Below are 26,191 nucleotides of genomic sequence, written 5' to 3' on the forward strand. Positions count from 1 at the left end.
CCCAGCACAGAACTTGAGGCGGGGCTCAAGGCAGGGCTCAAGATCATGACCAAGGCTGAAATCAAAAGTTGAATGTTCAGCTGAGCCACCCAGGCATCCCATGGGCTCTTGACTCTTAATTGACTCTAAAGCACAATTAAGAAACAATGAAGTAAAGTGAAGCATACCTGGAAAATATATGATTTTTTTAAACTTACTGACTCTGAAAATATTAATGTATTATCTCTAATAATTCTTGAGATAAAACTCAGATTTTATTTTATTTTATTTTATTTTTTAGAAGATTTTTATTTATTTATTGAACAGAGATCACAAGTAGGCAGAGAGTCCGGCAGAGAGAGAGGAAGGGAAGCAGGCTCCCTGTGAGCAGAGAGCCCGATGTGGGGCTTGATCCCAGGACCCTGAGATCATGATCTGAGCTGAAGGCAGAGGCTTTAACCTACTGAGCCACCCAGGTCCCCTTAAAACTCAGATTTTAAAATGTTTTTTTCAACCCTAAATATCTTAGATATGGTTTGTTATCTGCTTTTATGCATTCAGAATATATAGACATTAGATGAAATATTTTGATATTTATATTTATATATGCCTTCTTAAAGTGCATTTCTTGTATTTATAGACTACATAAATTTATTCAGAAAAAGTGAAATTTACTATAAAAAATGGGAAAGAAGAACTCTTGTATATTCACAATATGTTTTTCATAGGTTGACTTTTTTATTTATATCCAAGGCCACTGAGCAGAACATTCTAGAAAATACAAACTATACTTTCCGTGATAACTTAGGTTGTATGAAAAAATACTTTGGGGGATCTCTTTGAAGACCCTTTTATCATGCAGAAATATTTTTTCTTAACTGCTACACAATTGGAAACAACTCATTGCTATGATATGGATGGAAATTAAGAGTTTATTTTCTGTGGAATCCAATTAATAAGTTGACATTGTACACTTCTAATTATAAATACAAAGCAAAATCTGGTTACCTGGTTACCTACCAGGGCCAAACAAGTATTATAAATGAGATGAAGTGGGCCATATTATTTAGACTATAAAACAAGTGTAAAAACAGGATGTGCATGACAGGATATACATAAACAGAAATTAAAATGAAATGCTATATCTTATTGCCACATAGTCAGGATAAATGCTTCCATTAACTGGATTGTGAAGAACTACTTTCTAGAAATCTGCCGTCTTTCAAACTTACATATTGTGTTAGTTTCAAAATTTGTGGTAACTCTTTGTGAGTGTTTGTAAATAATATCATCATTTAGAGCATCACACATAGACTTCTTTAAACTGTGCTTACCAGTTCCTCCTGTAGGGAAACCAGATTAGGTGTGAAAACTGTCTTTTTAACCACATTCACTGTGTCTTGCTCTTTGTGTATGTGTATGTGTGTGTGCTTTTGTTGCAGAGAAGGCCAGCAATCCCCAGAGCAGTGGCAGAAGATATATGGTAGATGCTCTGGCAATGAAGTATACCACATTGTTTTGGAAGAAAGTACATTTTTTGCTGAATATGAAGGGAAGAGTTTTACATATGCATCTTTTCATGCACACAAAAAGTACGTTTCTGCTTCCAAAGAGGACTTAAAATATAAATCAAGCATACCCTTTAAATACAGTTTTCTAAAATACAGCCCATATTGGTGTTCATGAGTTGCAAGAGTTCTGGAATTTTTAACGTAATTATTGAGACATTTGAACTCTGGTTCTGTATGGTCTCTACAAGTTAAGAGTGTTAGGTATAAAGTATAATTTAATAGAAATATTGGCTTTAGTAACTTTTAAGTCATCTTTAAAATATTTTAATCCATGAAGAATTCACAAATACATAAAAATGAATCTTCTTTAGAGATCTGATTTTAAAGTGTTGATTAAAAATGTAAAAAAAAGTAAAAATGTAAAAATGTCATAATAACATTTATAAAATCTAGACATTTAAAAAAATTTGCTTTGATCAGAGAAATAACTTAAAAAGTAAACAATGGTACCTTCTAATTCAAACATGGAACAAAATATTTTTTCTTTTTGAGAAAAATTATTTTCTAAAGAAACAAAAATATATGTTTAAAATGAAAGTAATATATTATCAGTATTGTAAATATATTGATATAATATTTTAAGGTTTGTATATGTCTAGTATTTTCTACTAATCTAATATTTAATATATCCCACTTTAATTCTCAGCATGATTCTTTCTGTACATATATTTTGATGTTTAAAAAATATTTTTAAACTAGATTTATTTCTAATGCTATAAGACATATTGAAATAAAAACATTCACGACATTTTGTGTTCGGAGAATAACCTGAAAAAGTATAAAATAAATTTTTAATATCTATTATATTTAGTGGTTGATATTTCTCCCAATTAAGCTGTGCACCTATTCAGACTATTAATTTTTTTTCTAAAATTAAGAGTAAACCAAATATGGTAGAAACAGAACTAAAAGAAATTTAGGTACCCTGATTTTTTTCTCATATGACCTTGGATAAGTTTCTTCTTCTTTTAGGCCAATGACTTTTAAGCATTTTTGACTAAAGTAATACAGGTTTATATTTTTTGACCAAGTGAAAATATACATTCATGGTAAGACTCAATACACACACAGTTTATTAAAAATTCTTACCCTTAAACTAATGATAAACACTCTGATATTTTTCATTATCTTTTTTCTATTCTTCTTTATTTAAAAACAACTATATAGGTCATAATCAATTAAATTGATTTTACCACACACTAAGGATATAGTTTCTTTTCCTGGAAAAACAGGAAAGTTTTGAGTGTTGAGGGTCTTTTTTTTTTTTTTTCTTTTTGTCTTCAGAGCCTGGAGTCTTAAACTTTCACGATCTTTGCAAGCTTTAAATACTTTGATTTGGGGTTTTAATTTTCCTCTGCCTTATAATAGTTTACCAATTTTCTTACACATGCAAACTTAAAAACAAACAAAAAACGTAAGAGCTTTGCTGAATCACAGTTCTTAAGATTTATTTATTTATTTTTTAATTAAGGTTTGGTGTCTGCTTGATTGGTGTTCGGAGGGAGGATAATAAAAACATTTTGCTGAATCCAGGTCCTCGATATATTATGAATGCTACAGATATATGTTTTTATATTAATATTACCAAAGAAGAGAATTCAGCATTTAAAAACCAAGACCAGCAGAAAAAAAGCAATGTACCAAGGTCATTTTATCATGGACCTTCTCGATTACCTGTACATAGCATAATTGCCAGCATGGGTAAGTATAAATAAATTTGAATATATCACTAGTTTCTTCCTCTCTTTCTTTCTTTCTTCCCTCCCTTACTTTCTTTCTCTCTCTCCCTTCTTCCTTCTTTCCCTCCCTCCCTCCCTCCCTCTCTCTTTTTCTTTCTTTTTATTTTATTTATTTATTTATTTATTTGAGAGACAGCAAAAGCAAGAGAGACCAACCACAGAGGGAGAGAGAGAAGCAAACACCCTGCTGAGTGGAGAACCTTATACAGAGCTCAGTCGTAGGACCCTAAGGTCATGACCTGAGCCGAAGGTAGATGCTTAACGTACTGAGTCACGCAGGCGCCTTAGTTTCTTTCTTTAAAAGGAATAATAAATATCCTTCAATGTTTGTTAAAATTTCAAAGTCAAACTAGACACTAATTGTATATATTATAAACTTGGTATAACTAAGTATCTAGAAAAAAGTTTCCAAGCTGTTAAACTGGTAAGAAATTAAACTAATTTAGGATGCCTGAGTGGCTCAGTCTGTTAAGTGTCTGCTTTTGGCTCGGGTCATGATCCTGGGATCAAGTCCCAGATCAGACTTCTTGCTAAGCAGAGAATCTTCTCCCTCTGCTTGCCACTCCCCCTGCTTGTGCTCTCTTTCTTACTCTCCCTGTCTCCGTGACAAATAAATAAATAAAATTTAAAAAAAAATTAAGCTAATTCAAAATTGTCAATAATTATTTCATATTTCTGATTAGAATATAAGCACCTGACACTTTTATAGTTCTTTTGTAAGTTCTCTATCCAGTTATCAACAGAGGCTATTTCAAATATTCTTTGTTTTTCTCAAAACTCTTCTTCTATTGTCCATCTCATTCTCACCATTGAACTTGGCTTTTATGATACAGAAGTTAAATAAAAAAAAAAAAGTGGGGGGAGGAATAGATCCAGACAAATAAAAATTTCCTTTAAATTTTGCCACCAAACCACCTACAAACCTACAAACATTCATTTTTGTCACAAAGATAATGTGTCTTTTAACTTTTAACTTTTAATATTTTTAAAGATTTTATTTATTTATTTATTTATTTTAGAAAGAGAGCTTCAAGTGGGGGAAGGAGCAAAGCAGGAGGAAAAGGGAGGAGGACAGAATCTCAAGCAGACTCTATGCTGAGTGCAGAGCCCCACATAGGGCTCCATCTCATAACCCTGAGATCATGACCTGAGCCAAAAGCAAGAGTTGGACACTTAATTGACTGAGCCACCTAGGTGCCCCAACTTTTAATATTTTAATAGTAACGACTTTCCTTACTACCTTCTCCGGGACCTCACTTTTTATTTTAATTCATCTTTATTACCTAATTTTATTTTTTCTCAAAATCATTGGTTCTTTTCTCCTCCCTTTGTCTGTCTGTCTCTGTGTGTCTCTCTTTTTTATTTCTACACACACACACACACACACACATACACCTGGACCTCTTGGCTTGACATCTTCACAGGTAAATTCCTGGAAAGGGTTGTCTTCGGTTGCTGTCTTGAAATCTTATTGTCCCCTCATGCCTTTGCCCAGTTTAGTCTGAAATCTGTAGTCCTTGTATCACTACTCTGGCAAAGTCACCACTCTGTCACTAAATCCAGTGGACATCTTCACAACATGGGATGGTATTGACCATGTTCTTCTGCTCCCAGAGATTGATTTGCCCTCCAAAAATTGATGATTCTTTTATATAAATCATTAACTTAAATTTCTCTTCACAGCAGTATATTGGTTATTTATTTCTGCCGGGATGTCTCACAGGAAAAACCAACACACCATATTCATATTGAAGTTATCTGTCTGCCCTCATTCAAAATTACTTCCTCCTCCATTTTTTGGCTAAAAAAACAGATGACACATCATAATTTGTAAAGTCACAATCCTGACAATTCTGTTCCTCTCCTCTCATATCTCAGAATTCATAAATTCTATTAATTCAGATTATCAAGTATTCCTGAAAGTCATTCCCTTCTTTCTCCCCACTGTCTGTGTGATCATGGTCTGAATCTCCATCATTCTTCCCCTCAACTGTAGGATCACGCCCCTACCCCCCAAGCTTCTCTCCATGCCTCCATGCGGTCCTGCATTCTTCTCCACCTTGCAACCAGAGTTATAATTTTTACATAATTTTGATAGTGTCATTCTCCTGCATAAATAATTTGAATTGCTGGGGTGCCTGGGTGGCTCATTGGTTAAGTATTAGACTCTTGATTTCAGCTCAAGTCATGATTTCAAGGTTGTGAGGTCAAGCCCCACATTGGGTTAGTGAGGAATCTGTTTGAGATTCTCTTCCTCTCTCTCTCTCTCTCTCTGTACCCTTGCACTACATATGTGTATTCTCTTTATCTGTCTCTAAAATAAATAAATCTAAAAAAGAATAAATAAATCATTTGAATTGCTTATTATCCAAGGGAAAAAATCTAAATTTTATATTACATGGCTTATAATTTGGATAACCAAAACTTCTTGTTTGCATGAGGCACTCCCAGTTATTCCAGGACAGTCCCAGTTTATATATGTTGTCCTGGTGTCATTATTGAAGACCACACCCTTTGACTCTTAAGAGTATTCTAGTTCAGGGCTGTCTGGGCGGCTCAGTTGGTAAGCATCTGCTTTTGGCTCAGGTCATGATCCCAGGGTCCTGGGATTGAGTCCTGCATCAGGCTCTCTGCTTGGCAGGAAGTCTGCTTCCCCTTCTCCCACGCCCCTGCTTGTGTTCCCTCCCTCTCTGTCTCTCTCTGTCAAATAAATAAAATCTTAAAAAAAAAAAGCATCCTAGTTTAGAAGATAAATCGCAGTCACTTTACTTAAAGTTCTTTTTTTTTTTAATAATTCCACTTCAGTTTTCTAGTCTTGTATTTTACTGTCCCTTCAATCGCATTACTAAGTCCCATTCGTACTAAATTCCTTTCAGCCTTCACTAATTGTTTTTCACTAGTAGACCTCAACACAAGAAGTTTCTTCTGACAGAATCTACTCCCTAGCCCCCAATTTTGCCTAGGTAACTTCTTCTAATCCTTTGTGCCTCAGTCTCAGTATCATTCTTTCTGAGACATATTCCATGGCCCTGCTTGGACTGCAGATAGAACCACAGTGTTCTATATCGGTAATGGGGGTATAATTAATTGCCTCATAATATTCAGATATAGATTAATTGAGATAATGGAGAAGTGCTTAGGACACTGCTTTGTGTTGAGTAAACATTCAATGAGTAATAATTACTAGGAGTTATTGTACTAGTAGTAGTAGTAGTAGTGGCAGTGATAACACCATTTAAATACTCCCAATATCTTTCATATAATAGATGTTCAGTTAATGTTGATGTTAATGTTGAATTGAAAAAATAATATGCTAGGTCAGTAACAAACAGGGTCACTTAATGGACTGTGTTAGGTGACCCTGTTTGTTATTGACCTAGCATATTATTTTTTATAGTAGTCCTACTGATTTTTTCCCATTATTAACCTTTACTCACAGTACCTAATATGTGCCAGACACTTATAAGTTTCTATGATAAATTAATGAACAAATAAATAAAGATCCCTAGCTCACAGATCTTACGTTCTATCACAGGGGAGACTGCCAATAAACAACACAGAAAAAAATAAGGAAATAATTTAGTGTGTTAGAAGCTAAAGTCTTTAAAGAAGTGATCAAGTTAAAATGAGGTCATTAGAATGGGCTCTAATCCACTATGACTGGTGTCCTTATAAGAAGAGGAAATTAAGACACAGAGACACATCCAAGGAAGACAATGAGAGGAGACATAGGCAAGAGATGACCATAACCAGCCAAGGAGTGAGGCCTAGAACAGACTGTTCCCTCACAGCCCTCAAGAAACCAATCCTGCCAACGCATGGATTTTAGACTTCCAGACTCTAAAACTGTGAGGCAATAAATTTCTGTTGTTTAAGCCACCCAATCTGTGGGACTTTGTTATGACAGTCCTGACAGACTAATGCAAATAGTATTGGAGAAACTGACTAGAAACATTAGGAAATAAGTAGAATGACATAGGTTTAGTCACCAAACAAAACAGTGAAAGATAGTGGTGATAGAATCTGAAGATATGGGAAAAAGCTGGGATTTTAGAAGGGATAAAAGAAGAGTCTAAAAGAGACGGTGACCACACTGAGGGTATTTACCCATCACCTTTATAAAGGGTTGAGGGAAGAGTCAGGTTTGTTAAGGAAAGGAAATGTTCAAAGAGCTTGTTTCTGTAATTGTGACTACTTTTTGAATCGTGTTTTCCCTGCTAGATTCTTCCTCATGATCATAGCCCCATGCACAGCTTGGGGCCAGGTATCTGCTTTGGCAAAATAATCAGGAAGTGACCACATTTCCCTGTGTTGGGCAGAAAATGATAAAGAGGTAGTTGGGAGTCATATGGAGTCACATATATTTGGAGAGTGGGGTTAAAAGATCACAATTTCTTAGGAAGCCAGAAGGGATTTAATTCCCAAAACATGAGTAAGGATTAACTTCACATAAATGGAAGTATTTCTGTTTCCTTCTAAGCAGAAATAAAGGAACAAAAGTTTGGTGAAACTCTCATGTTTGTTTGAAGTCAGGAAATTGAAGGATTTCTTCTATGATAAGTTCTGTTTTCTTTCTGAACTCAACAGTGTGGTCATGTGCAGAGGATAAATATACATGTGAATTTTAACTTAAAGCCTTAGGATGTAAATAATGGCTTATTTTTGTAAATCAAATTTGTAAAATTTAATTTTTAATCAATTCCACATACCTACTAAATAGAAAATTTAATCTTATTTTCTCTAGGAGCCTCATTCAGCTCTTGCCCAAAGATTGAATTATAAATTAATCCTTATTTATGGTGTTCAAAAATTGGTTGACCATAGAGTTTCTGATGGCAACAATCTTTACCTTTGCTCTAATATTGAAATTGCTAATGCTGGCCCCCACATCCTTTTCTCAGAAAGAGCTGTTCTGGGAATGTTCATATATACCTGTCACATGAAGGCTTTCACACGAACTACAGATACACTAGGGTTCCTCACCTACTAATCCGAGTTTTGTGTATATGGAGAGGTACAACTCTCTGAAACTTAACCCCCCAAATTTATTCAGTTTTGAGGAATACTCAGATATTCTCATCAGACTTGTGCTACCAACTCTCACCCTCAAAACATTTCCTGTTTATCCCTCCTTATGTGGAGACTTCTGATTGCCTCAGAGGTTTTAAAAATCAGTTGCTAACCTCTCTTTCATTGGTGCAAGGAAAGAGAGGCCAAAATCCATTAGTTTTATTCCCACTTTAAAAACTTCTGCTATAATAGTAAAGGAGGTGGCAAGGTCAGAGGTTTGAGAGAAGTGGCTAGTGTTTTAATAGTTGCTTCAAAAGGGACAAAGTGAGGTCTAAGGGGTTTTAGAAGGATGACCAGGTATTAGTGCATAAATGAAGTGAGTGTTGCAGAAACATGATGGCACTCATCAGTTAGACTGTATTATTTTCTTCAGAAGGGGAGACATAAGCTTTCCATAAATTGATGTTTAAATTAATTTTGAAATTCCAGTTAAAAAATCCCAAAGGAATTTGTTTCTTCTGTTTACTGGGGACTACCCCCCAGTATTCAAAAGCCTTAAGCTATTTAAGTTTGCTGTTGCTACTGCCTCAAAGTACTTCCACAGCTTGAGTACTCACTATTGTCTTTTGAGTAAAAAATCAAAGGTCATAACTTCAGAGTTGCCTTCCAGACCACCTAGTGAAAATTCATTCCTCCTCCTGTTCTTCATCACATTATTTTGTTTTATTTTCTGCATGGTATTTATTACTATCTAAAATGACTGTTTTCATTTATTTGTCTACTTGGTTATTTTAAAGATAAGTGCTTATGTGTAGAAGCATTATTTCGTTCCCTCATCCCCCACATATCCCAAGTGCCTAGGATAGTGTTTTTCATGCAGTACATAATAAATATTTGTGGAATAAATATAAAATATTAATGGTTCTAATATTTTAAAAAAGTGATTACAAATCAGCAAGAGAATAATAACAAAATGGGGGGGGAAAGGATATAATGAGAAATCCACTATATTGAAAAGGCCAAAATTTTATGTGTTAATTTTAAATAAATGTACATTGAAACAAAGTATTTTTTTCACTTTAAATTCCTAAGTATTTCAGGGTTTCATAAGTATTGTGTTTTGTGCAATAAGCTAGACTCAGCAAACACATTTTGCACAAATGCAGAATTTTTTTAATCCATGTAGGTAAAAATGTCCACATGGAGAAGAAATAACCTTGTAGATATAAAGGGTAAACAATACAGATTTCCCAGTTACGCTGGTTGTATTTCATTTTGATCATTAAATGGTTGATTATCATCTAGGTGGCAAATACTCTGATGGATTTTTATGTTTCTTTGTTGCAGGTACTGTGGCTATAGACTTGCAAGACACAAGCTGTAGATCAACAAGTGGCCCCACCCTGTCTCTTCCTACAGAGGGAAGCAAAGAAATCAGAAGACCTAGCATTGCTCCCGTTTTAGAGGTTGCAGATACGTCATCAATTCAAACATGTGATCTTCTAAGTGATCAATCAGAAGATGAAACTACAGCAGATGAAGAAACTTCCTCAAACTTAGAGTATGTTTAGATATTCTAGAACAGTTGTAAGATTTACTGGGATTTATGCTACTCTGGGGCACTAATGTCCTTACCTTTTATATATCCGAGAATCAATTCCACATACTTCTAACAAAACACCCTTCCTATTAGCCACTATCTCCATTACCTATAAAGTATTTTAAGACCTCAAATTTTGGGTTTCAACATGTATTTCCAGGATCAGTGTTCTCTAAATTATCTTTTATCCTTAAAGAAAACACATCAATCAGTATTTTCATGATATAAGATGCATTTTCATGATTGCATGTTTTTGTTAATTATATTGTACTTCCTACTTTTAATTTATTTCCTTCCATGTCCATATTAAAGATCAGTCAATTATTCAGTGACATGTAGTGCAGGTTTCCTCCATTAAATTTCCCTTCCTTATCTTACCGTGCGTAGGTATTTTTCATGTGGTATACATCAGTAATATTTTGAATGAATGAATGCATGAAGTACTAGTTCTCTTTACTATTCTTCCATAATACATATTGCCGGTGTATATGCTATTAATCACATTTTAATCTTCAGTAGGATTTGTTTACTTGTCTTGCTCACATAATATATTGCTATTTCTTGAGGGAAACACAGGGGTCAGCAGTCTTGACAATGGAGTCTAAAAGAGTTTGTTTTCCATGTAAGTTCCATCCTATACTGGTTATGTGCAAGTGACTGATTAAACAGTCTGAACCACAGTGTCTATATCTGTAAGGGGGTATAATTACTGACTCATAATGTTCAGATGTAGATTAATTGAGATAATGGAGAAGTGCTTAGGACATTTCTTTGTGTTGAGTAAGCATTCAATGAGTAATAATTACTAGGGGCTGTAGTAGTAGTAGTAGTAGTAATAGTAGTGGCAGTGGTAACACCATTTAAATACTCCCAATATCTTTCATATAATAGATGTTCAGTTAATGTTGATGTTAGTGTTGAATTGAATAAAATGAATTGAAATATAATTGAAACTTAAAAAAAATCTTCATTTAATCCTTCACACCTAAAAAAAAAATTATTACAAGGAAGTTTAATGTTCCCACAGAACACAATCCACTCTCCAGAAAATCAATAGCACTCAAATATATTTATGAAATATTTGATGGGAACAAGGAGAGTTTTGACTGCCAGTATATTTCTAGAAATGATGTGTGGTGTGATTGAAATTCTTTCTTTACATGTCCTTCTGAAAAGATTAAGAGGTGGATTTTTTTTTTTTTTCCTAAGCAAACTGAAAAAGATATTGAAATAATAGTGGAGCTTATCAACTTCTAAATTTGCAAAATGTGCACCATTTTACCCTCCGAGCTAATAATGTCTGGAAAACAGTTTAAACTAGGCCTGAAATTTCTTGGTTTAAAAGAGAAGAGTTTTCATAGTAGATAAAGGAATCTTGCCTCTACCAAATTATGTTTTATTTCTTAACTTTCATTTATTCTTCTACTTTTTAATAGTTTTATTCTGAAAATTAATATAGTTGTAATGTGCATGCAGGTGGCTACTTTTGTAAAGTCAGCAAATAATTATCTTTGATAATATTTTAAGCATGATTCCAACAATAGTCTGTTTTGGGGGAGTATATGAATATTTAACTCAGTTGTTTACTCCTTTGTGGTTATGTATTCATGACTAATGAATATTAATGGAGTAAATCATAATAAGTCATTTTGCTTTAAGTGTGTTTTATAAAAATTAATAGTGCAATTTAAAAAATCTATCTAAATCTTTTAAACCAAGGAATGGCAAACTTTTTCTAGAAGGAACCAGCTAATACTTTAGACTTTATGGACCATATAATCTTTGCTGCACCAATCCAAATATTTTTGAAGTGGCCATAGACAATACATAAAGTGAATGAACATGGCTGTATTCTAAAAAACTTCACTTGTGGATATTTAAATTTTAATTTCATGTAATTTTTATGTGACATGAAATATTCTTCTTTTTTATTTTTTCCAACCATTTACTTAAAAATATTTTTCCAAACATTTAAGATTAAAAAAGAACAAACAAAACAAAACAAAACAAAAAAACCTTTTAATTCGCAAAACCAGCTGGTGGGCCAGATTTGATCCAGTTTGCTTATCCCTATTCTTAACTATTTCTTTATCAAAATGTAATTACAATATAAAGGGTTGCACCATACTTTATCAAAATAGAGACACATGGCTATCACTTAATTATCCAACTATGTGTGTTTTCTTCAAGGCAACTCAAATATTTCATATTGTTTTACAGATATGCTAAAGGCTATCCACCTTACTCTCCATATATAGGAAGTTCACCCACTTTTTGTCATCTCCTTCATGAAAAAGTGCCATTTTGCTGCTTAAGACTAGACAAGGTAAGCAATTGTTATTTTCTCTGAAACTGAAATTATGGCATTTTGTAATTATGTATATTTAAATAATTTTGTATAGTCTTTTGACTAAAATATCTTTAAAGAACATTATCTTTTCGGATGTAAATGCAATACATAAAATGGTGAATTGTACTTTCTTAACTGTACTAAAGATTACCCAAATGCTTTCCCCTTCTACTTAAGTAGCAGAGGAGTCAGTCAGTCATGTTTTTAAAGAGGAAAACGTAGGTGCCAGAACCTCAAACCTATGAACTCTCAACATCCAGAGTCTTTCAAAATCACTTTGGCCCATTGTGCACTGTTTTGCAAGGCTTTTTTTTTTGCTTCAAAACTTAATGTGGAATTGCTTGGCATGGTGAAATGAGCTTGTCTATGTGTTAGCCGGAAAGATTCATTATTGACTAGACTGAAAGCTAGTGTCTGTTTTGTGGTTATTATCTCCTTTTCTAAAGATTTTATTGTAGCTCTTGATTTTTGCTTGGATGTTCTAAAGGAGCCATTCAAAACAGAAAGATTACAAGAATGCAGACATTTTAAAATCTCTTTCCCAAGATGGCTATTGGGCATGACCTCTATAAGAGTTTGTTCTCTTAATGAATAAGAAAGCAGATAAGAAGAAGATTCTCAAACCCTTTACCTCCCAGAAATTAAAATGTGCTGCTAATTCTAACCAGGAATTTATTCTTTTACTCTAAATTTTGGAGTTAACGAGAGTTAAAATCCCAGCTCTCTGCTTACAGGATTTGCATTTTGGGCAAATAACTTTGCCATTACATTTCAGTTTCCATATCTATAACATGGTTGTAATTACAAGCCTCGATGGTTTTTGTGAGAATTCTATAAATTAGCACAACCAAAATGCTTCACACAGTGCCAGGAAGTTAATAAATGTGTAGGCACCTAATACATTCTATTAGTATTCTTGCTACTACTACTTTTTAATAAGATAAACATCATGAAGCCTGGCTGTTACTGTCACTCTTGAGGAAGAATAGTGGAACATTAGAAAATCTTTGCCATTGCTCCTAAATATTCCTCTGTGTCCATTAAGATGTCGCTCTCTCAATATCTCAATGCCTTTTTTTTGGGGGGGGGGGTCCCTTGTTTTAACGTACTGTCTGAAGTATTTGATTATGCTGACTAGCTGTATAGTTTTGGTAACATTAGTAAATCTTAAGCTTCAGGACCCCTTTACCCGTATTAGCCCTTTCTAAGGACCTATGAATAATTTTTAAAATTTATAAATTTGTAATATTTGTGTTATTTTCCTTAAAGAGGATTCCCCATGTAACATAAGCCTCAGGCACCACAAAACCTGGATTAGCATTTTTAAAAATTTTTTATTTATTTATGGAGTGGGGGTGGGGAGAGAGAGAGAGAGCAGGAGCAGGGGGAGAAGCATGCTCCCCTCTGAGCAGAGAGCCTAATGTGGGACTTGATTCCAGGACCCTGGGATCATGACCTGAGGCAAAGGCAGCTGCTTAACAGACTGAGCTACTCAGGTGTCTCTGCATTTTACTTTTTAACTCAGAATTCAGGAGAAAAATCACACTGGGAGATCAAAGATTTGAAAATGACTTATCTCCAAGCAGGGAACCTGATACAATTGAAAAGCTAAACTTTCTGAGATAAGGCTTGGCAAAGAAACAATAGAGGGTCTTTTAAAGCAAAGACTCTGAGTGGTCTCTTTACCATATTAAGAAGACAAAATTTCTGAATATTGTTGACTGGCAGATGACCTCTGGTATTATCCTCTATTTATCTAGCATTAGGCTGGCTGGAGGTGCTGGTCTGTTATCTATATGAATGCCTACTTTGCAATCAGGAGATGGGATTATACAGTCAATCCTACTGCATCTGTGAAGTGTGGGAACTGGGATTACTTGCCCAGTTCATTCTGCAACAGTATCAACAAATAGGTTCCTGATCAAGGTTCATCAACAAGGATGTCCCTATTTTCTTGTTTTGTTTTTTTCTTTCTAATTGAGCTACTTCTGAATAACCTAAATTAATTGTTTTTCTTCATTTTATCTCATAAATATTGAAATTCTTAATATCTCAACATCACTCATCACTCTTCTCTGTCCATGACCTCTTTGTGAATGACCTTATTCACTCCTTCATGTGGTTGCAGATCCTACTTATATTAGTAAATCTTCAATCATACTTCCAATGAAGGCTTATTGTCTCCTTTTAAAAAAAAATCATGTCCCGTTTTCTTCATTCCTTTTTTATGTCTTAAACCTTCTGGATCCATTTTCCTACTGATTACAGCTTTTGAAATTCTCTTACTAAAGTCCTATTAGTGTTAAATTCTGCCAATTTCAGTTTTCCTAGAAATGTCCTTGTTCTTGAAAGACAGTTTTCCTGGGTGTCAATTCCAGGATGAGTTTTCTTTTTCTTTTCATACGTTAGAATTTTATTTTCTGCCTTTTGGGTTCCATGTTGCTATTGAACAGTTGGCTGTCATTCTAGTTTGTATTCTGAAAATTAATGGTGGTCTCTCTTTTCAGTCTGGCTCTCTAAGATCTGATTGTCTGGTTGTTTTGCACTTTTATTACCATACCTTTGAAGCTGGATTTTCTTTTTTTATTTATTTGAATTAGGATTTTCTGGAGTTCCAGAACCTGAGGTTTTGAATATTTCATTAATTCTAGAAAATCCTTAGTTAATATTTACTTGAATAGGTCTTCTTTCTGATACTTTAATCTCACTTTCAGGTTTTCTGCTTAAATATATGTTAGACATTGTCATACTAGCTTCCAAGTATCTTAATTTCTCCATATGACTTTATATCTCTTTTCTTAGCACATTCTGAGTAATTACATCAATGTCCTGCAAATGACTCCTTCACATGTGTCAAATGTGCAATCTAACCCATTGTTTGAGTTTTTATTTTTACTTGTTATACTTTTTAGTTCTAGAAGAGAATATGTGTATTTCTTTTAATATCTACCAAATATTTAAGTAGCCTCCTGTTCTTTGTTCATACTTTAAATGTTCTTTTTTATTTCTTTAAACATAGTAAACACATTCATTTTTTCTGTTCTGAATCTAATAAGAACAAAACCTGTAGTCTTTGTGAGTCTAATTCTATTGTTTATTGTTTCTGCTGACTCATGGTGCCTTCTTCCCAACAGCATTTTGTAGTTTTTTATTAAAGGAAAAAAGTAGAGAATATTCCAAAATTAGTGATGAATCCACGGGGAATCCACTAATCTCAACCCAAATAAAAAGAAACCCACACAGAGACATAGAAAGATAAAAGGGCAGAACATGAAAGCAGTTCTCCATGCAGATAATTTAGTTTAAAAGATTCTTGGTTTAATAATGCTAAGTCCAGTGAATACTAGGTCTCTAGAAAATAGTAAAATAACCTCAGAATAACAATGAGTTTTGATAATGTATTGTTACTGTTTTGTTGTTAGTATTAGTATTGGTATTTTACTTTTGTGTATTTCTATTATTATCTTGCCAGCTCAGGTATATGTTTAGACAATTAAGGGTTTTCTTTTTTTGTTTTTTAACAACAAAGAAAATCTTTCTTGGTATCCATCCCTTTAGATGTTCAGTACTTGGAAAGTTCCAAGGTCATTTGATGATAATATTATTATCTTTCTGGAAATCAAAGTCAGAGGTAGTTTTTTTCTAGCTTTCTTGAAGTATGACTGACAAAAATTGTGTATATTTAAAATATATAACACGATTTTTTGATATACATACACATTATGGTAATTTTTAAATATAGATACCCAGATGTCATCGAGCAATATGTTTTAGTTTACAGTAGAACATGTGCACACACATATTTCTGACTTTGTCTTCCCCCATATTAAGCTACACACTTGCAATTCATTTGTCTTGTCTATGCATACCTTCACTTCCTGAAATAGGCTGGAGAATGGGGCATGGAAAAATGTAACTATTTTCAAATTTGTTATAAAATAAAGGATTTACTAGGTTAGATTAATTTTACTCTTCCATATATCCTAAAATTTTTCAGCAAATTTTAGTGGAGTGTAAAAATAGCATTTCTTTGTATAATTTTTCTTCTCTAGAGTTGCCAGCATAACTACTATGAGGACGCAAAAGCCTATGGATTCAAAAATAAGCTAATTATAGTTGCAGCTGAAACAGCTGGAAATGGATTGTATAATTTTATTGTTCCTCTCAGGGCATATTATAGACCAAAGAAAGAACTTAATCCCATAGTACTGCTATTGGACAATCCGTAAGTATATTTTAAAATACCCACACAAGACAAAAAAATTTTAATATTAAATCAAAAATAATTTATTCTAATTTGCTTGGAATATTTTAAATCAGATACATTATGGCACATGATTCATTGGGAGATACATTTTGTGCTATGGTACAAAACAATCATTGAATATGGTTGTTTCACAAATACTACTTAAAACATCACTGGAACACTCTGAGCTTTTTATTTAAAACTATTTTGCAAGTGGTCATCACTCAATACCAATGGGAAACATGCCATTGAAATAATTACAGTTATTTTCCTTAAATTAATCAACTAGCCTGGAAAATTTCTGCCAAAACTGGACAATTTTTTGGTCTTTCTAAAGAACCGTTAATTATCAGCCAAGCATATTAATGATCCATTCTTATGTTATACTGTGATATATCATCATAACTTATTGTGATTCTTCCACTGTTAAAACATATATTCTATAACAAAATATGAATAATTAATGCTTTACCATGCTCATTTATTTTGAAAATGTTGGATTGATATACTCTTGTGAAATAAGACTACTTAAGCATTTAAAATTCCTCATGCAAATATAAATATAGGTCATGAATGCAGTGGTCAAACTCATTGTATCCTAAAATTATGATATTCCTCTCTGTGACTCAAAATTGGTAGCAGATGGTCCTTAGATCAATACCATATTTTGGGATCCTCCAACTCTCCTTTTAAATTCCAAAGTGATGCAAAATTTCAGGATAAGCTAAATGAGGCCAAAATCTGTTGCCTCATCTCTGCCTTTAAAATTTATCAAAAGAAGTTCTTGAAAACAAAAATATCTTCCCACTATAACTTCATATCATCATTTATACTGAATATACCAAGACACTTGATATATACCAAGAATATATGAAGACACTCATTGATGCATCTTTCTTAGCATCGTTATCACAATGATAACTCTAAAACCTGAGAACATTCTAGAGGTTTCAGCTGAAGCATTTTCAGATATGATGACTCAGTGACTTTCCTGATACCATTTTAGTGTCCAAGGAAAAGTCAGAAACTTGGATGCATTGTCAGAAAAAATAAAAGCTAATTAAACAAATCTTAGGAGGATGAAAGTTGGATTGCTGGATGGCTCTGACAATGGAGTGGTTGTGAAACACCTCCAAGGCCTTTGAAAGTATCCCTAGTAGTAGAACCATTCTGGCAGGAAGCTCAAAGGGACTGGCTAAAATGGCACACAAGGAGTGCTCAGTTCACCCTGTGTGGTGAATTCTAACGTGTCAGGTTTGGGCTCTTTTTCCTTATGGTGTGTCTGTTTCCTTAATGTAGAATTTAAGGCAGGGGCATTTACAAGTTCATTGCCTTAGAGCATCCCCATCTTGTATGTACTGGATCAGAGTGGATCCTCTGAGGCACCAGAATACAGAAAGGAAGTTAGGAAGAGGCTTGAAAAAGTAGAACCGTGCTTATAGCATCACTGTGGTAAAGCAAAGGGTAAAAGCTGACCTTTCCCCTGTTTTACATTGTTTCAAGGTAAGATTTCTTGTTCTAATGTGTGAATCTAGTTGGGTTCCTGGACCCAGTTTCAATGTGTGTATGTGTTGGTGGGTGGTTTCCCACATTCTCAACAAGCAACACTTGAGACACCAACTGGGAGTCCTACGGCTTAAGTTGATTCTGACAATACTACTGTCTAGGTTAAGGGTTCCACAGGCTAAGGGCTGTCCTACAAGATTGCCCACTTCCCTTCAGAACCAGTCACAAGCTTTAGCTTTTATCACCTCTGTTTCTGACTGACCAGCTATAGATTGGATGTTCCAGTGGCCCCATTCTTGACTTCAGATGCTACTCACAAGTCCAGGTTGTTTAGCTACATTACTTTTCTTTTCTTTTCTTTTCTTTTCTTTTCTTTTCTTTTCTTTTCTTTTCTTTTAAGATTTTATTTATTTATTTGACAGAGAGAAAGATCACAAGTAGGAAGAGAGGCAGGCAGAGAGAGAGGGGGAAGCAGGCTCCCTGCTGAGCAGAGAGCCTGATGCGGGGCTCAATCCCAGGACTCTGGGATCATGACCTGAGCCGAAGGCAGTGGCTTTAACCCACTGAGCCACCCAGGCGTCCCTGTTTAGCTACATTTCTGACTGACAGACTAGGAATCAGTGTTCCCCACTCAAGTCCCATTAATTCACTAGAACAGGTCACAGAACTCAAAGGAACATTTTACTTACCAGATTTCTGGTTTATTTAAAAGGATGTAACTCAAGAACCAGAAGGAGGAGATTCATAGGGCAAAGTATGGGGAAAGGGAATGGAATTTTCATGCTCTATCTTAGGGCAACACTCTTGCCAAATCTCCACACATTCATCAACCTAGAAGCTCCTTAAATTCCTTCCTTTGGGTATTTATGGACGGGTCATTATATAGACATAATTGGTTAAATCATTGGCCATTGGTGGTCAAACTCAAACTCCAACCTCTCTCTACTCCTCAGAAATCAGGGGATGGGACTAAGAGTTCCAACTCTCTGTTCATGATTGGTTCCCCTGGCAACAAGCCAGGGGTGCTTTCCAAAAGTCACCTCATTAATATCAACCCAGTTATGGTGGAAAGGGGCTTGTAGTGAATAACAAGACACTCATTTCACTTTTATGGCTCCAAAGTGATATCAGGAACGGAGGACAAGAGAACAAATATTTTAACAAATGATGCTCCCATTGCTCTTATCCTCAGAAAATTTCAAGCATTTTGGGAGCTGTGATCCAAGAACCGTGGATGATATGAATGCCCAAATATAGATGTCTTATAGATCACAATATTGCACCTCCCAAAATAATCCAATCTCCAAATTTTGGAGTGGTGTTCACTCCATGGAATGGAGATAGGCTCTTCTCTTTTTTAAATATCTAGTCTTATTAAGTAATCCCATCTCAGCATCACTAATTCCCCTTTGTCCACCTCATTATCCCACTGAGCAGGTGGCAGGGGCTAGAATTTCTTAACGTGTGTATCTTTTGGAGATTTTTGAATGGCTATAACTAAATCAGTCCCTTTCTCTTTGGTTCTCAATAAATAGGTTGCCAAAATGCATAATTACTGATGGATTGGTTGATTGATTGATTTGTAAGTTAACATTATCAAAGCAAGTAGATGTTTTTATAGTCTTAATTCCTGAATCTGGTTAATCATAGAAAAACCCAAAAATCCTGTTTCTCTTAATTACTGGCAAATTGGTCAGTTTTTCTGTATAAATCTAGATGCAGCTATGTATCTTTTATCAGAGAGTGTTTTGTTGGAATAACACCATATAGATCATTTAATAAAATTAATCTTCTTTACTTCTACCCTCTGTTCATAATAGTAATAATCGTTGCACATTTACTATGTCAGTCATCATACTAGACACTTTGCCTTTATTTTACATCTTATTCCCCTTATAAATATATCCACATCATATGGTGATGATTTAACCTGAAAGATGTACTAAGCAGATTAAGATCTCAAAGTTTTCAAGTTACAGTGATAACATTTAAATAAACCCACTTATGTCGCTTTGTTACAGTACTTTATTTTATAGACAAGGAAAAACAGACCAAAGAAATTAAATGAATATTTCCAAGGTCAATTCTAGGATTAGAACCTTCTATATAATTCATAGTGCATTATTCTTTCAACTATATGATCTTGCTTAACTTACAGGTTTTTGATCTATGTAAAAAAATATATTGTCAATTCTTTTTAGTAACAATATATTTTAACTTCAGATTATTTTGCATTACAAATTTTCTTGCTTCCTAATGACTTATATTTTGGATTCTAACTAGTTCCATGATGTTTGTTAGGTGATTTTTATGGGATTTCACTTTTCTTCCAAAGGGTTAGGATGAAAGTACATGTTGTAAAGTTTATTAGCTTCCTGACGACTTCCTGAAAGTGGTATCTACTATTTTTATTTGTTGCCCTCTGCTCTTTTGGTTAAGAATGAGGAAACAAAAACTAAACACTAATAAATAATGTTCCAGGAAGTTTTACGCGATCATTTTGAGATTCCTCTTGCTCTGCCATGACTAGTATTTTGCAATGTATCCTACAATGATACAAAGAAATGTGTTGTTTTCTTCTTCAGAATATTTCCATGTTACAAGAATTTATACACTAAAGATTGTACACACTTCTACAATTATTAGTTTAGTGGGTTTTGACTTTGTTTTAAATTTACATGAGCATTGCTGAAAATAACACTCAATACATTTAGGAAATTTAGTTGAAAGACCAGTTAATTCAATATAATAAATAAATAACAGATGTCATAAGTAGGAATTTTAAAATGCAAATTAAATTGATAATATTCACAAATGTAATATGTCAGAATAAGTGTTCATAATGTTTCCAAAGAGAAAGGCTTTTAGATCTCATCTGGTAACTAAGTGGATCCCAGGCACAATGGAAAACATCTTGCACTTGGTACTGGCTCATAAGAGGTGCTCTCAGTTCTGGTTGGATGGACATCTCTTTAGTTTGGTCTGGTGCTGTGCTATACTGATTTTAAGTATTTTGATTACCCCCCTACCCTTAAAGGTCACCTAGTCATCTGATAATATCATTTCACATAAAATATGGAAACAAAAGTCAAAAGCTTTGGGATATATTACCCAAAGCTACATAAGGTTGAAGAGCAAGATCCAGGCTTATGCTCCTATTTTTTACACTTTATTTACGCAGTTCTTTTATTACATCAATCGTCTTTTCATATATAGTGTCAAGTAAACTTCAGCTTATTTGAAAAGCAATGATAAATTGTTTGACCTATCAGAGTCCTGTATGAAAGACTTTTCAAACTTTGAACTCATACAGATCTGAGATAAGGTCTAAGCTTACTTAAGTACCTTCTTGGTAAAAAGCCTTTTTGCATGTTCTCAAATTTCTCTAAGCCTCAATTTTCTCATGTGTAAAATGAGTAGTACATTTATTTAACAAGTAATACTGAGACTCTATAAGATGGACTCTATATGAAGCACTAGTGCAATATCTCCCTTAGAAAAGGCAACCAGGAAATGTTAGTTTCCCACCTGCCACCAATCAAGACAGTGACATTGTCATTCTTCAAACTGATGAGTGGACTTGGGTGAAAATCAGTTAACAAAAAAAGGAGATTTATTTTAAGCAGTTGAAATGAAATTCCTTATATATTTTTAAGAAAGAAATAAACTACTTAAGTATAGAATAATGAAATGTTAACCAAAAAAAAAAAAAACCCCTCACTACGGTGGGTTTGGGGGATAGGAAAAGAAAAAATGAAAGAAGATGGGATCGGGAGGGAGGGAAACCATAAAAGACTCAATCTCAAAAAACAGACTGAGGGTTGCTGGGGGGAGGGTAGGGTGGGAGAGGGTGGTGGGGATATGGACATTGGGGAGGGTATGTGCTATGATGAGTGCTGTGAAATGTATAAACCTGGCAATTCACAGACCTGTACCCCTGGGGATAAAAATACATTATATGTTTATTTAAAAAAACAAAACAAAACAAAAACCTCACTACATTCATTTCTTCACTTTAAAAATCAGAAATTAAGTCCATTATAGTAATTAGTTAAATGGGAAGTAATGATCTTCAATTTTGCAAACCCATGCAAATCCACATAACTTTTCACTTCCTAACAAACACTAGCTAATTAACATTTGAATATAGTGGTAATTTTTATAATGAAAGTTATTGTAAGAATATGATGTTTTAGACTCATAAGCAGTCATCTTAGTTACAGTTAGGATGATGATTAATGATGTGCTCAGTTTTTTTCTGTTTACTAACATAAATTTTTGTGCTTGTTAAATTTTTATTTATTTTATTACTAGTTAGATTAAGCATGTTTGGTTTGGGTCTATGCATTCTTATTTTGTGCTAGATCTATTTCCCTGTTAAGTCTATCTTTTATTGATTTGAAATACTTTTTTACATATTAAGTAAATATGTAAATTTTGTATAAGTAATACATTTTTAAATGTTTGTTTCTTATATGTTAAAATTTTTGTGATGAGCTTTGTAGTTAAATATGCAATTATTTTTACTACTTTTCCATAATGTAATTTCTAACATAGATAGGTCTTCTCTATTTAGCATTAAAAAAATGCATACATTTTATTCTAATGTTTTATGGTTTTGCTTAGTGGTTTTCAATGTAAAGGTTTTGCTTTCCAATTAACTTTCAATAATTGGGAAGATTAGTCTATTAAGAGCCCATGATATCATTTATGTTACTCATTAGCTACTAAGCAGTTTAGTGGCATGATCACTGTTGCTAATTTATTTAAGTGAGTTAACATAACACACGTAAATGTACAATTCCTATATTCTTAATATTTCAAGTTTGTTATTAAACTATCCTTATTGATAGAAGTAGGATATAAATCTATTTGCTATACTGAGTATGGCACATTAGACTCCCCACAGTAAATGTGCTTCATCAAGATGATATATTTACTAGGTTTCAAGGGCTTGGTTTACCTTGTAACACAGCCGAATCCACCTAAGGATGAACCACATTCCCACAATGAAAATCCTGAAGTAATTTCCAAGGATGTGGAAGATTGCTTGCACATTGTAAATAAACATTTGTGGCAGAATTATGCGTGGGTAAAATTCATGAGTTTCCTAAGACAAGGCAATAATTTTGATGTCTAAGTAACTTTAGTTATTCATACTGGACAAAGCAACAAATTACAAAGGCCGTATTTTCAGTTTTAACTCTAACAGAAGGTTTGGCATGAAGTAAAGAATTAATTTTGTCCTCAGTGATCCCAGTACTATTTATTACACAGATTTTCAGTATCTTCACTATGTTGACTTATGCAATAGCATTATTTACTCTTGCTTTACTAGGCTTTAGAATACAGAAGATAACATAAAGAAATTGAAATGATCTGAATTTAAAAGAAGAGTCAGATTAAAAGCGTAGTTATTCCAGCCAGGGTGTATATTTATCTGCAATTAATAGCAAAGGATTATGGCTCCATCTCTGCCACATAAGTAATGGAGCTATTCACTTTATCTGACTAAAACCATATGGGAGTAAAGAGAGATGAAACAAAATAACAACCGAAAAAAGACACAGGCAAAATAATTTTTCAGATCACTGCAAAACCTCAGTACTGCCTCGGGCCTGTGGCAGTTGGCATCCTCATACCAGCTTCTATAATCATGAGGTAGGGCAAGGGAGACAAGGAGGGTCTTGAATCAGTAGTGAGATGACACTTCTGTTTTTAAGAAGCAGAGCAGTGCTCAGAGAACTAGAAGACACTATAAAAACATCGCTACTGGGACTGTTACTATTTGTTGAAAAGAATATATATCATGAGCTTTAAGGCTATTTATATTCTATGATTCACTAATATACCTTCTATGAATGTTTTGCAATAAATGATTAAAAAACTAACACTAGAAAAATGTCATTCATAGATGTTCATACCTGTATTTGTAATAGCAAGATATTGGAAATAACTTGTAACTTCAGTAGCATAAAAGTGAAAATACCTTACAAGCTGACTAATTGAGGATTTTTAAAATGAACTGTGGTACAGTTATAATATGCAATAATATGGGGCCTTTTAAAAGGACTACAAAGAAATATAATGGAGGGAGGGATAGATCAACATTACCATGGTGGTATTCTTTGGCACATCATCTTTTTTCATTTAACTGTATTGTGCATTCTTTTTCTTTAGAGTGGTAAAGGGTTAAGAGGATGATTAGCAGAAAGAAAATAAGTCAGGGAAGAAAAGGCTTCATTTAGCTGAGATATTATAGGTGCTACACTTCCCTTTTCCTAGAATTTCCCTCTCTTTCTCCTTTACTAGCAAACATCCAGATTAAACATAAACTCTGTGAAATGACCCCTAATTGTGCGTTCTAAGTGCAACTTACTGTTTATTTTTTTCTGATTAAAATGCGTATTGTAATTGTGTGCTCTTATACCTGTGTTCCAAAAAAATGTATTTCTTACAGTACAAAGAAACACAATATTCTCATATGCCTTAGTATACTGAAGTGTCTGTTATATCACAAGTTTTGGATACATATATGCTGAGTGAATAAATGCATGAAAGAATCAATAACTTTATAAAATGAATGCAATAGATTAAGTGAGTTTTAAGGAAGCATCCACGATTATAATGCTTTCCTCAAATATGCATGTAAGTGAAGATTTCAGTAACTATCTGCTCAACTATATATGGAGTAAGTCAATTACTTAAAGGGTGAATTATTTTCGTTTTAATTTTCTTTAATAAATGTGGTACATGGGTGCATATACTATATTTATTGACTGGTATCCTGACATATGAAGGGTTGTGCTTAATTGTGTATTTTCCTTAGAGAAAGGTGCTCTTGTTAAGCATGCTAATTTAGTTCTCTACGCTTTGGGCCATCTAAGAAAAAATCATTAATTTCTCATTTGATTCTGCATGAATAATTTTGAAACTCATTGATATGACTTTTTAGTTATAATTAAGAATATCAATTCAGTACTTTTGTAGAATAATGCCATAATGTTTCTGATTTAGAAAGCATAAATACAAGTTTTTATCATTCTGAGTGCATTGTGTATTCATAACAAGTACAAATAATATTTCCTAACTAATGTTAAGAAAAAAGGCACTTAAAGTTAATCTTGTCAAACAGTGTTTAGTTTTGGAAATGCAAACTAAGTCAACTTACTTCCTTTCCCTAGAAGCGCTGCCACTGTTGTGACATTGTGTTTCATTTTGTAACCCATCTGCTACTTAGGCCAGATATGCATTTTCTGGATGCAATCTGTTGGTTTCCAATGGTTTACTACATGGTGGGCTCTATTGACAAGTAGGTGACAAAATCTTTGGCACACTAACTAGTGTGGTGTCCTGTGGTTTGTCATGTGCTGTGGCCCCGTGTTGCATGATGAGTGTAATTTGCCATTTCAGTATTGCAAATATGGTGTATTTTGCATGCAGAGCTTATGTTCTCGTGTTACAAATCTTGTATTCAAACTTCCGAAGCAGTAATCTGTTGTTGAATTAAAACAAATCTCGCTGCATGTGAATTTTGTCACTTTTGTTTAGTTTCTAAAGTTATTTCAGTTTTGTGTTGTTTCTAGCAATAACGTTATTACTATGGGCCTTGGGGTAGAGAAAATCTAATGGTCCACTGTTGTGATGCTTGATGACATTGTCATAACTTCTGGAAATCTTCCAATAATTTAGAGATGCTCCTTTGAAGCCAGATATATAAACTGGAGCATTTCCTTAAGAACTTCCTTTATTTTAGTAACATATATCAGTATATGATTTCTAAAAATTTGTTAATCAAAAAGTCAAATGTGTGCAATGTGTATTAAAATATAAATTCTTTTATACAGATGAACATGATTTATAAGAAATATAAAACTAAAGATCATAAAACTACTATGCTTATAAAATGTGCTAGTTTTCCATTTTAAAAAGAAGTCAGCCAGAGCCTTCAAAACAAAATGCTAAAGTTACTAATTAAGAATTTTCATGCTTACGTTTTGTCCTGTAGATTGAAAAAACAAAGTTTTATAACTTTGGAACTGTTTATTGGCTGTGGATACATTAAAGAGCAAACTGACTAATGTTTATTTAAACTCTATTCTATATTAATATAATTTGCATCATCAGATATCTTAATACTAATCAACTAAGATGTAGTTAAATGTATTGAAATTACTATTTAAATTTAAA

At 33.6% G+C, this 26,191-nt stretch overlaps 1 protein-coding gene across 5 annotated transcripts in view; it reads left to right on the forward strand.

Annotated features, from left to right (window-relative positions):
- KCNT2 (potassium sodium-activated channel subfamily T member 2) overlaps positions 1 to 26,191 on the forward strand; it is a 344,381-nt gene that overhangs the window by 241,797 nt on the left and 76,393 nt on the right. For 3 of the 5 annotated variants that reach the window (XM_032872884.1, XM_032872885.1, XM_032872886.1), the window contains exons 15-20: positions 1,422 to 1,571; positions 3,022 to 3,251; positions 9,647 to 9,860; positions 12,120 to 12,225; positions 16,302 to 16,474; positions 25,242 to 25,313. In XM_032872884.1, the coding sequence (XP_032728775.1) occupies positions 1,422 to 1,571; positions 3,022 to 3,251; positions 9,647 to 9,860; positions 12,120 to 12,225; positions 16,302 to 16,474; positions 25,242 to 25,313 (945 nt within the window). The remainder of the gene's footprint in view (positions 1 to 1,421; positions 1,572 to 3,021; positions 3,252 to 9,646; positions 9,861 to 12,119; positions 12,226 to 16,301; positions 16,475 to 25,241; positions 25,314 to 26,191) is intronic. The other 2 variants (XM_032872887.1, XM_032872888.1) reach the window with 1 other exon arrangement.

The sequence above is a fragment of the Lontra canadensis genome, unplaced genomic scaffold, assembly GCF_010015895.1.
Source record: "Lontra canadensis isolate GAN:19392208 unplaced genomic scaffold, GSC_riverotter_1.0 scaffold46, whole genome shotgun sequence".
NCBI classification, from domain to species: Eukaryota; Metazoa; Chordata; class Mammalia; order Carnivora; family Mustelidae; genus Lontra; species Lontra canadensis.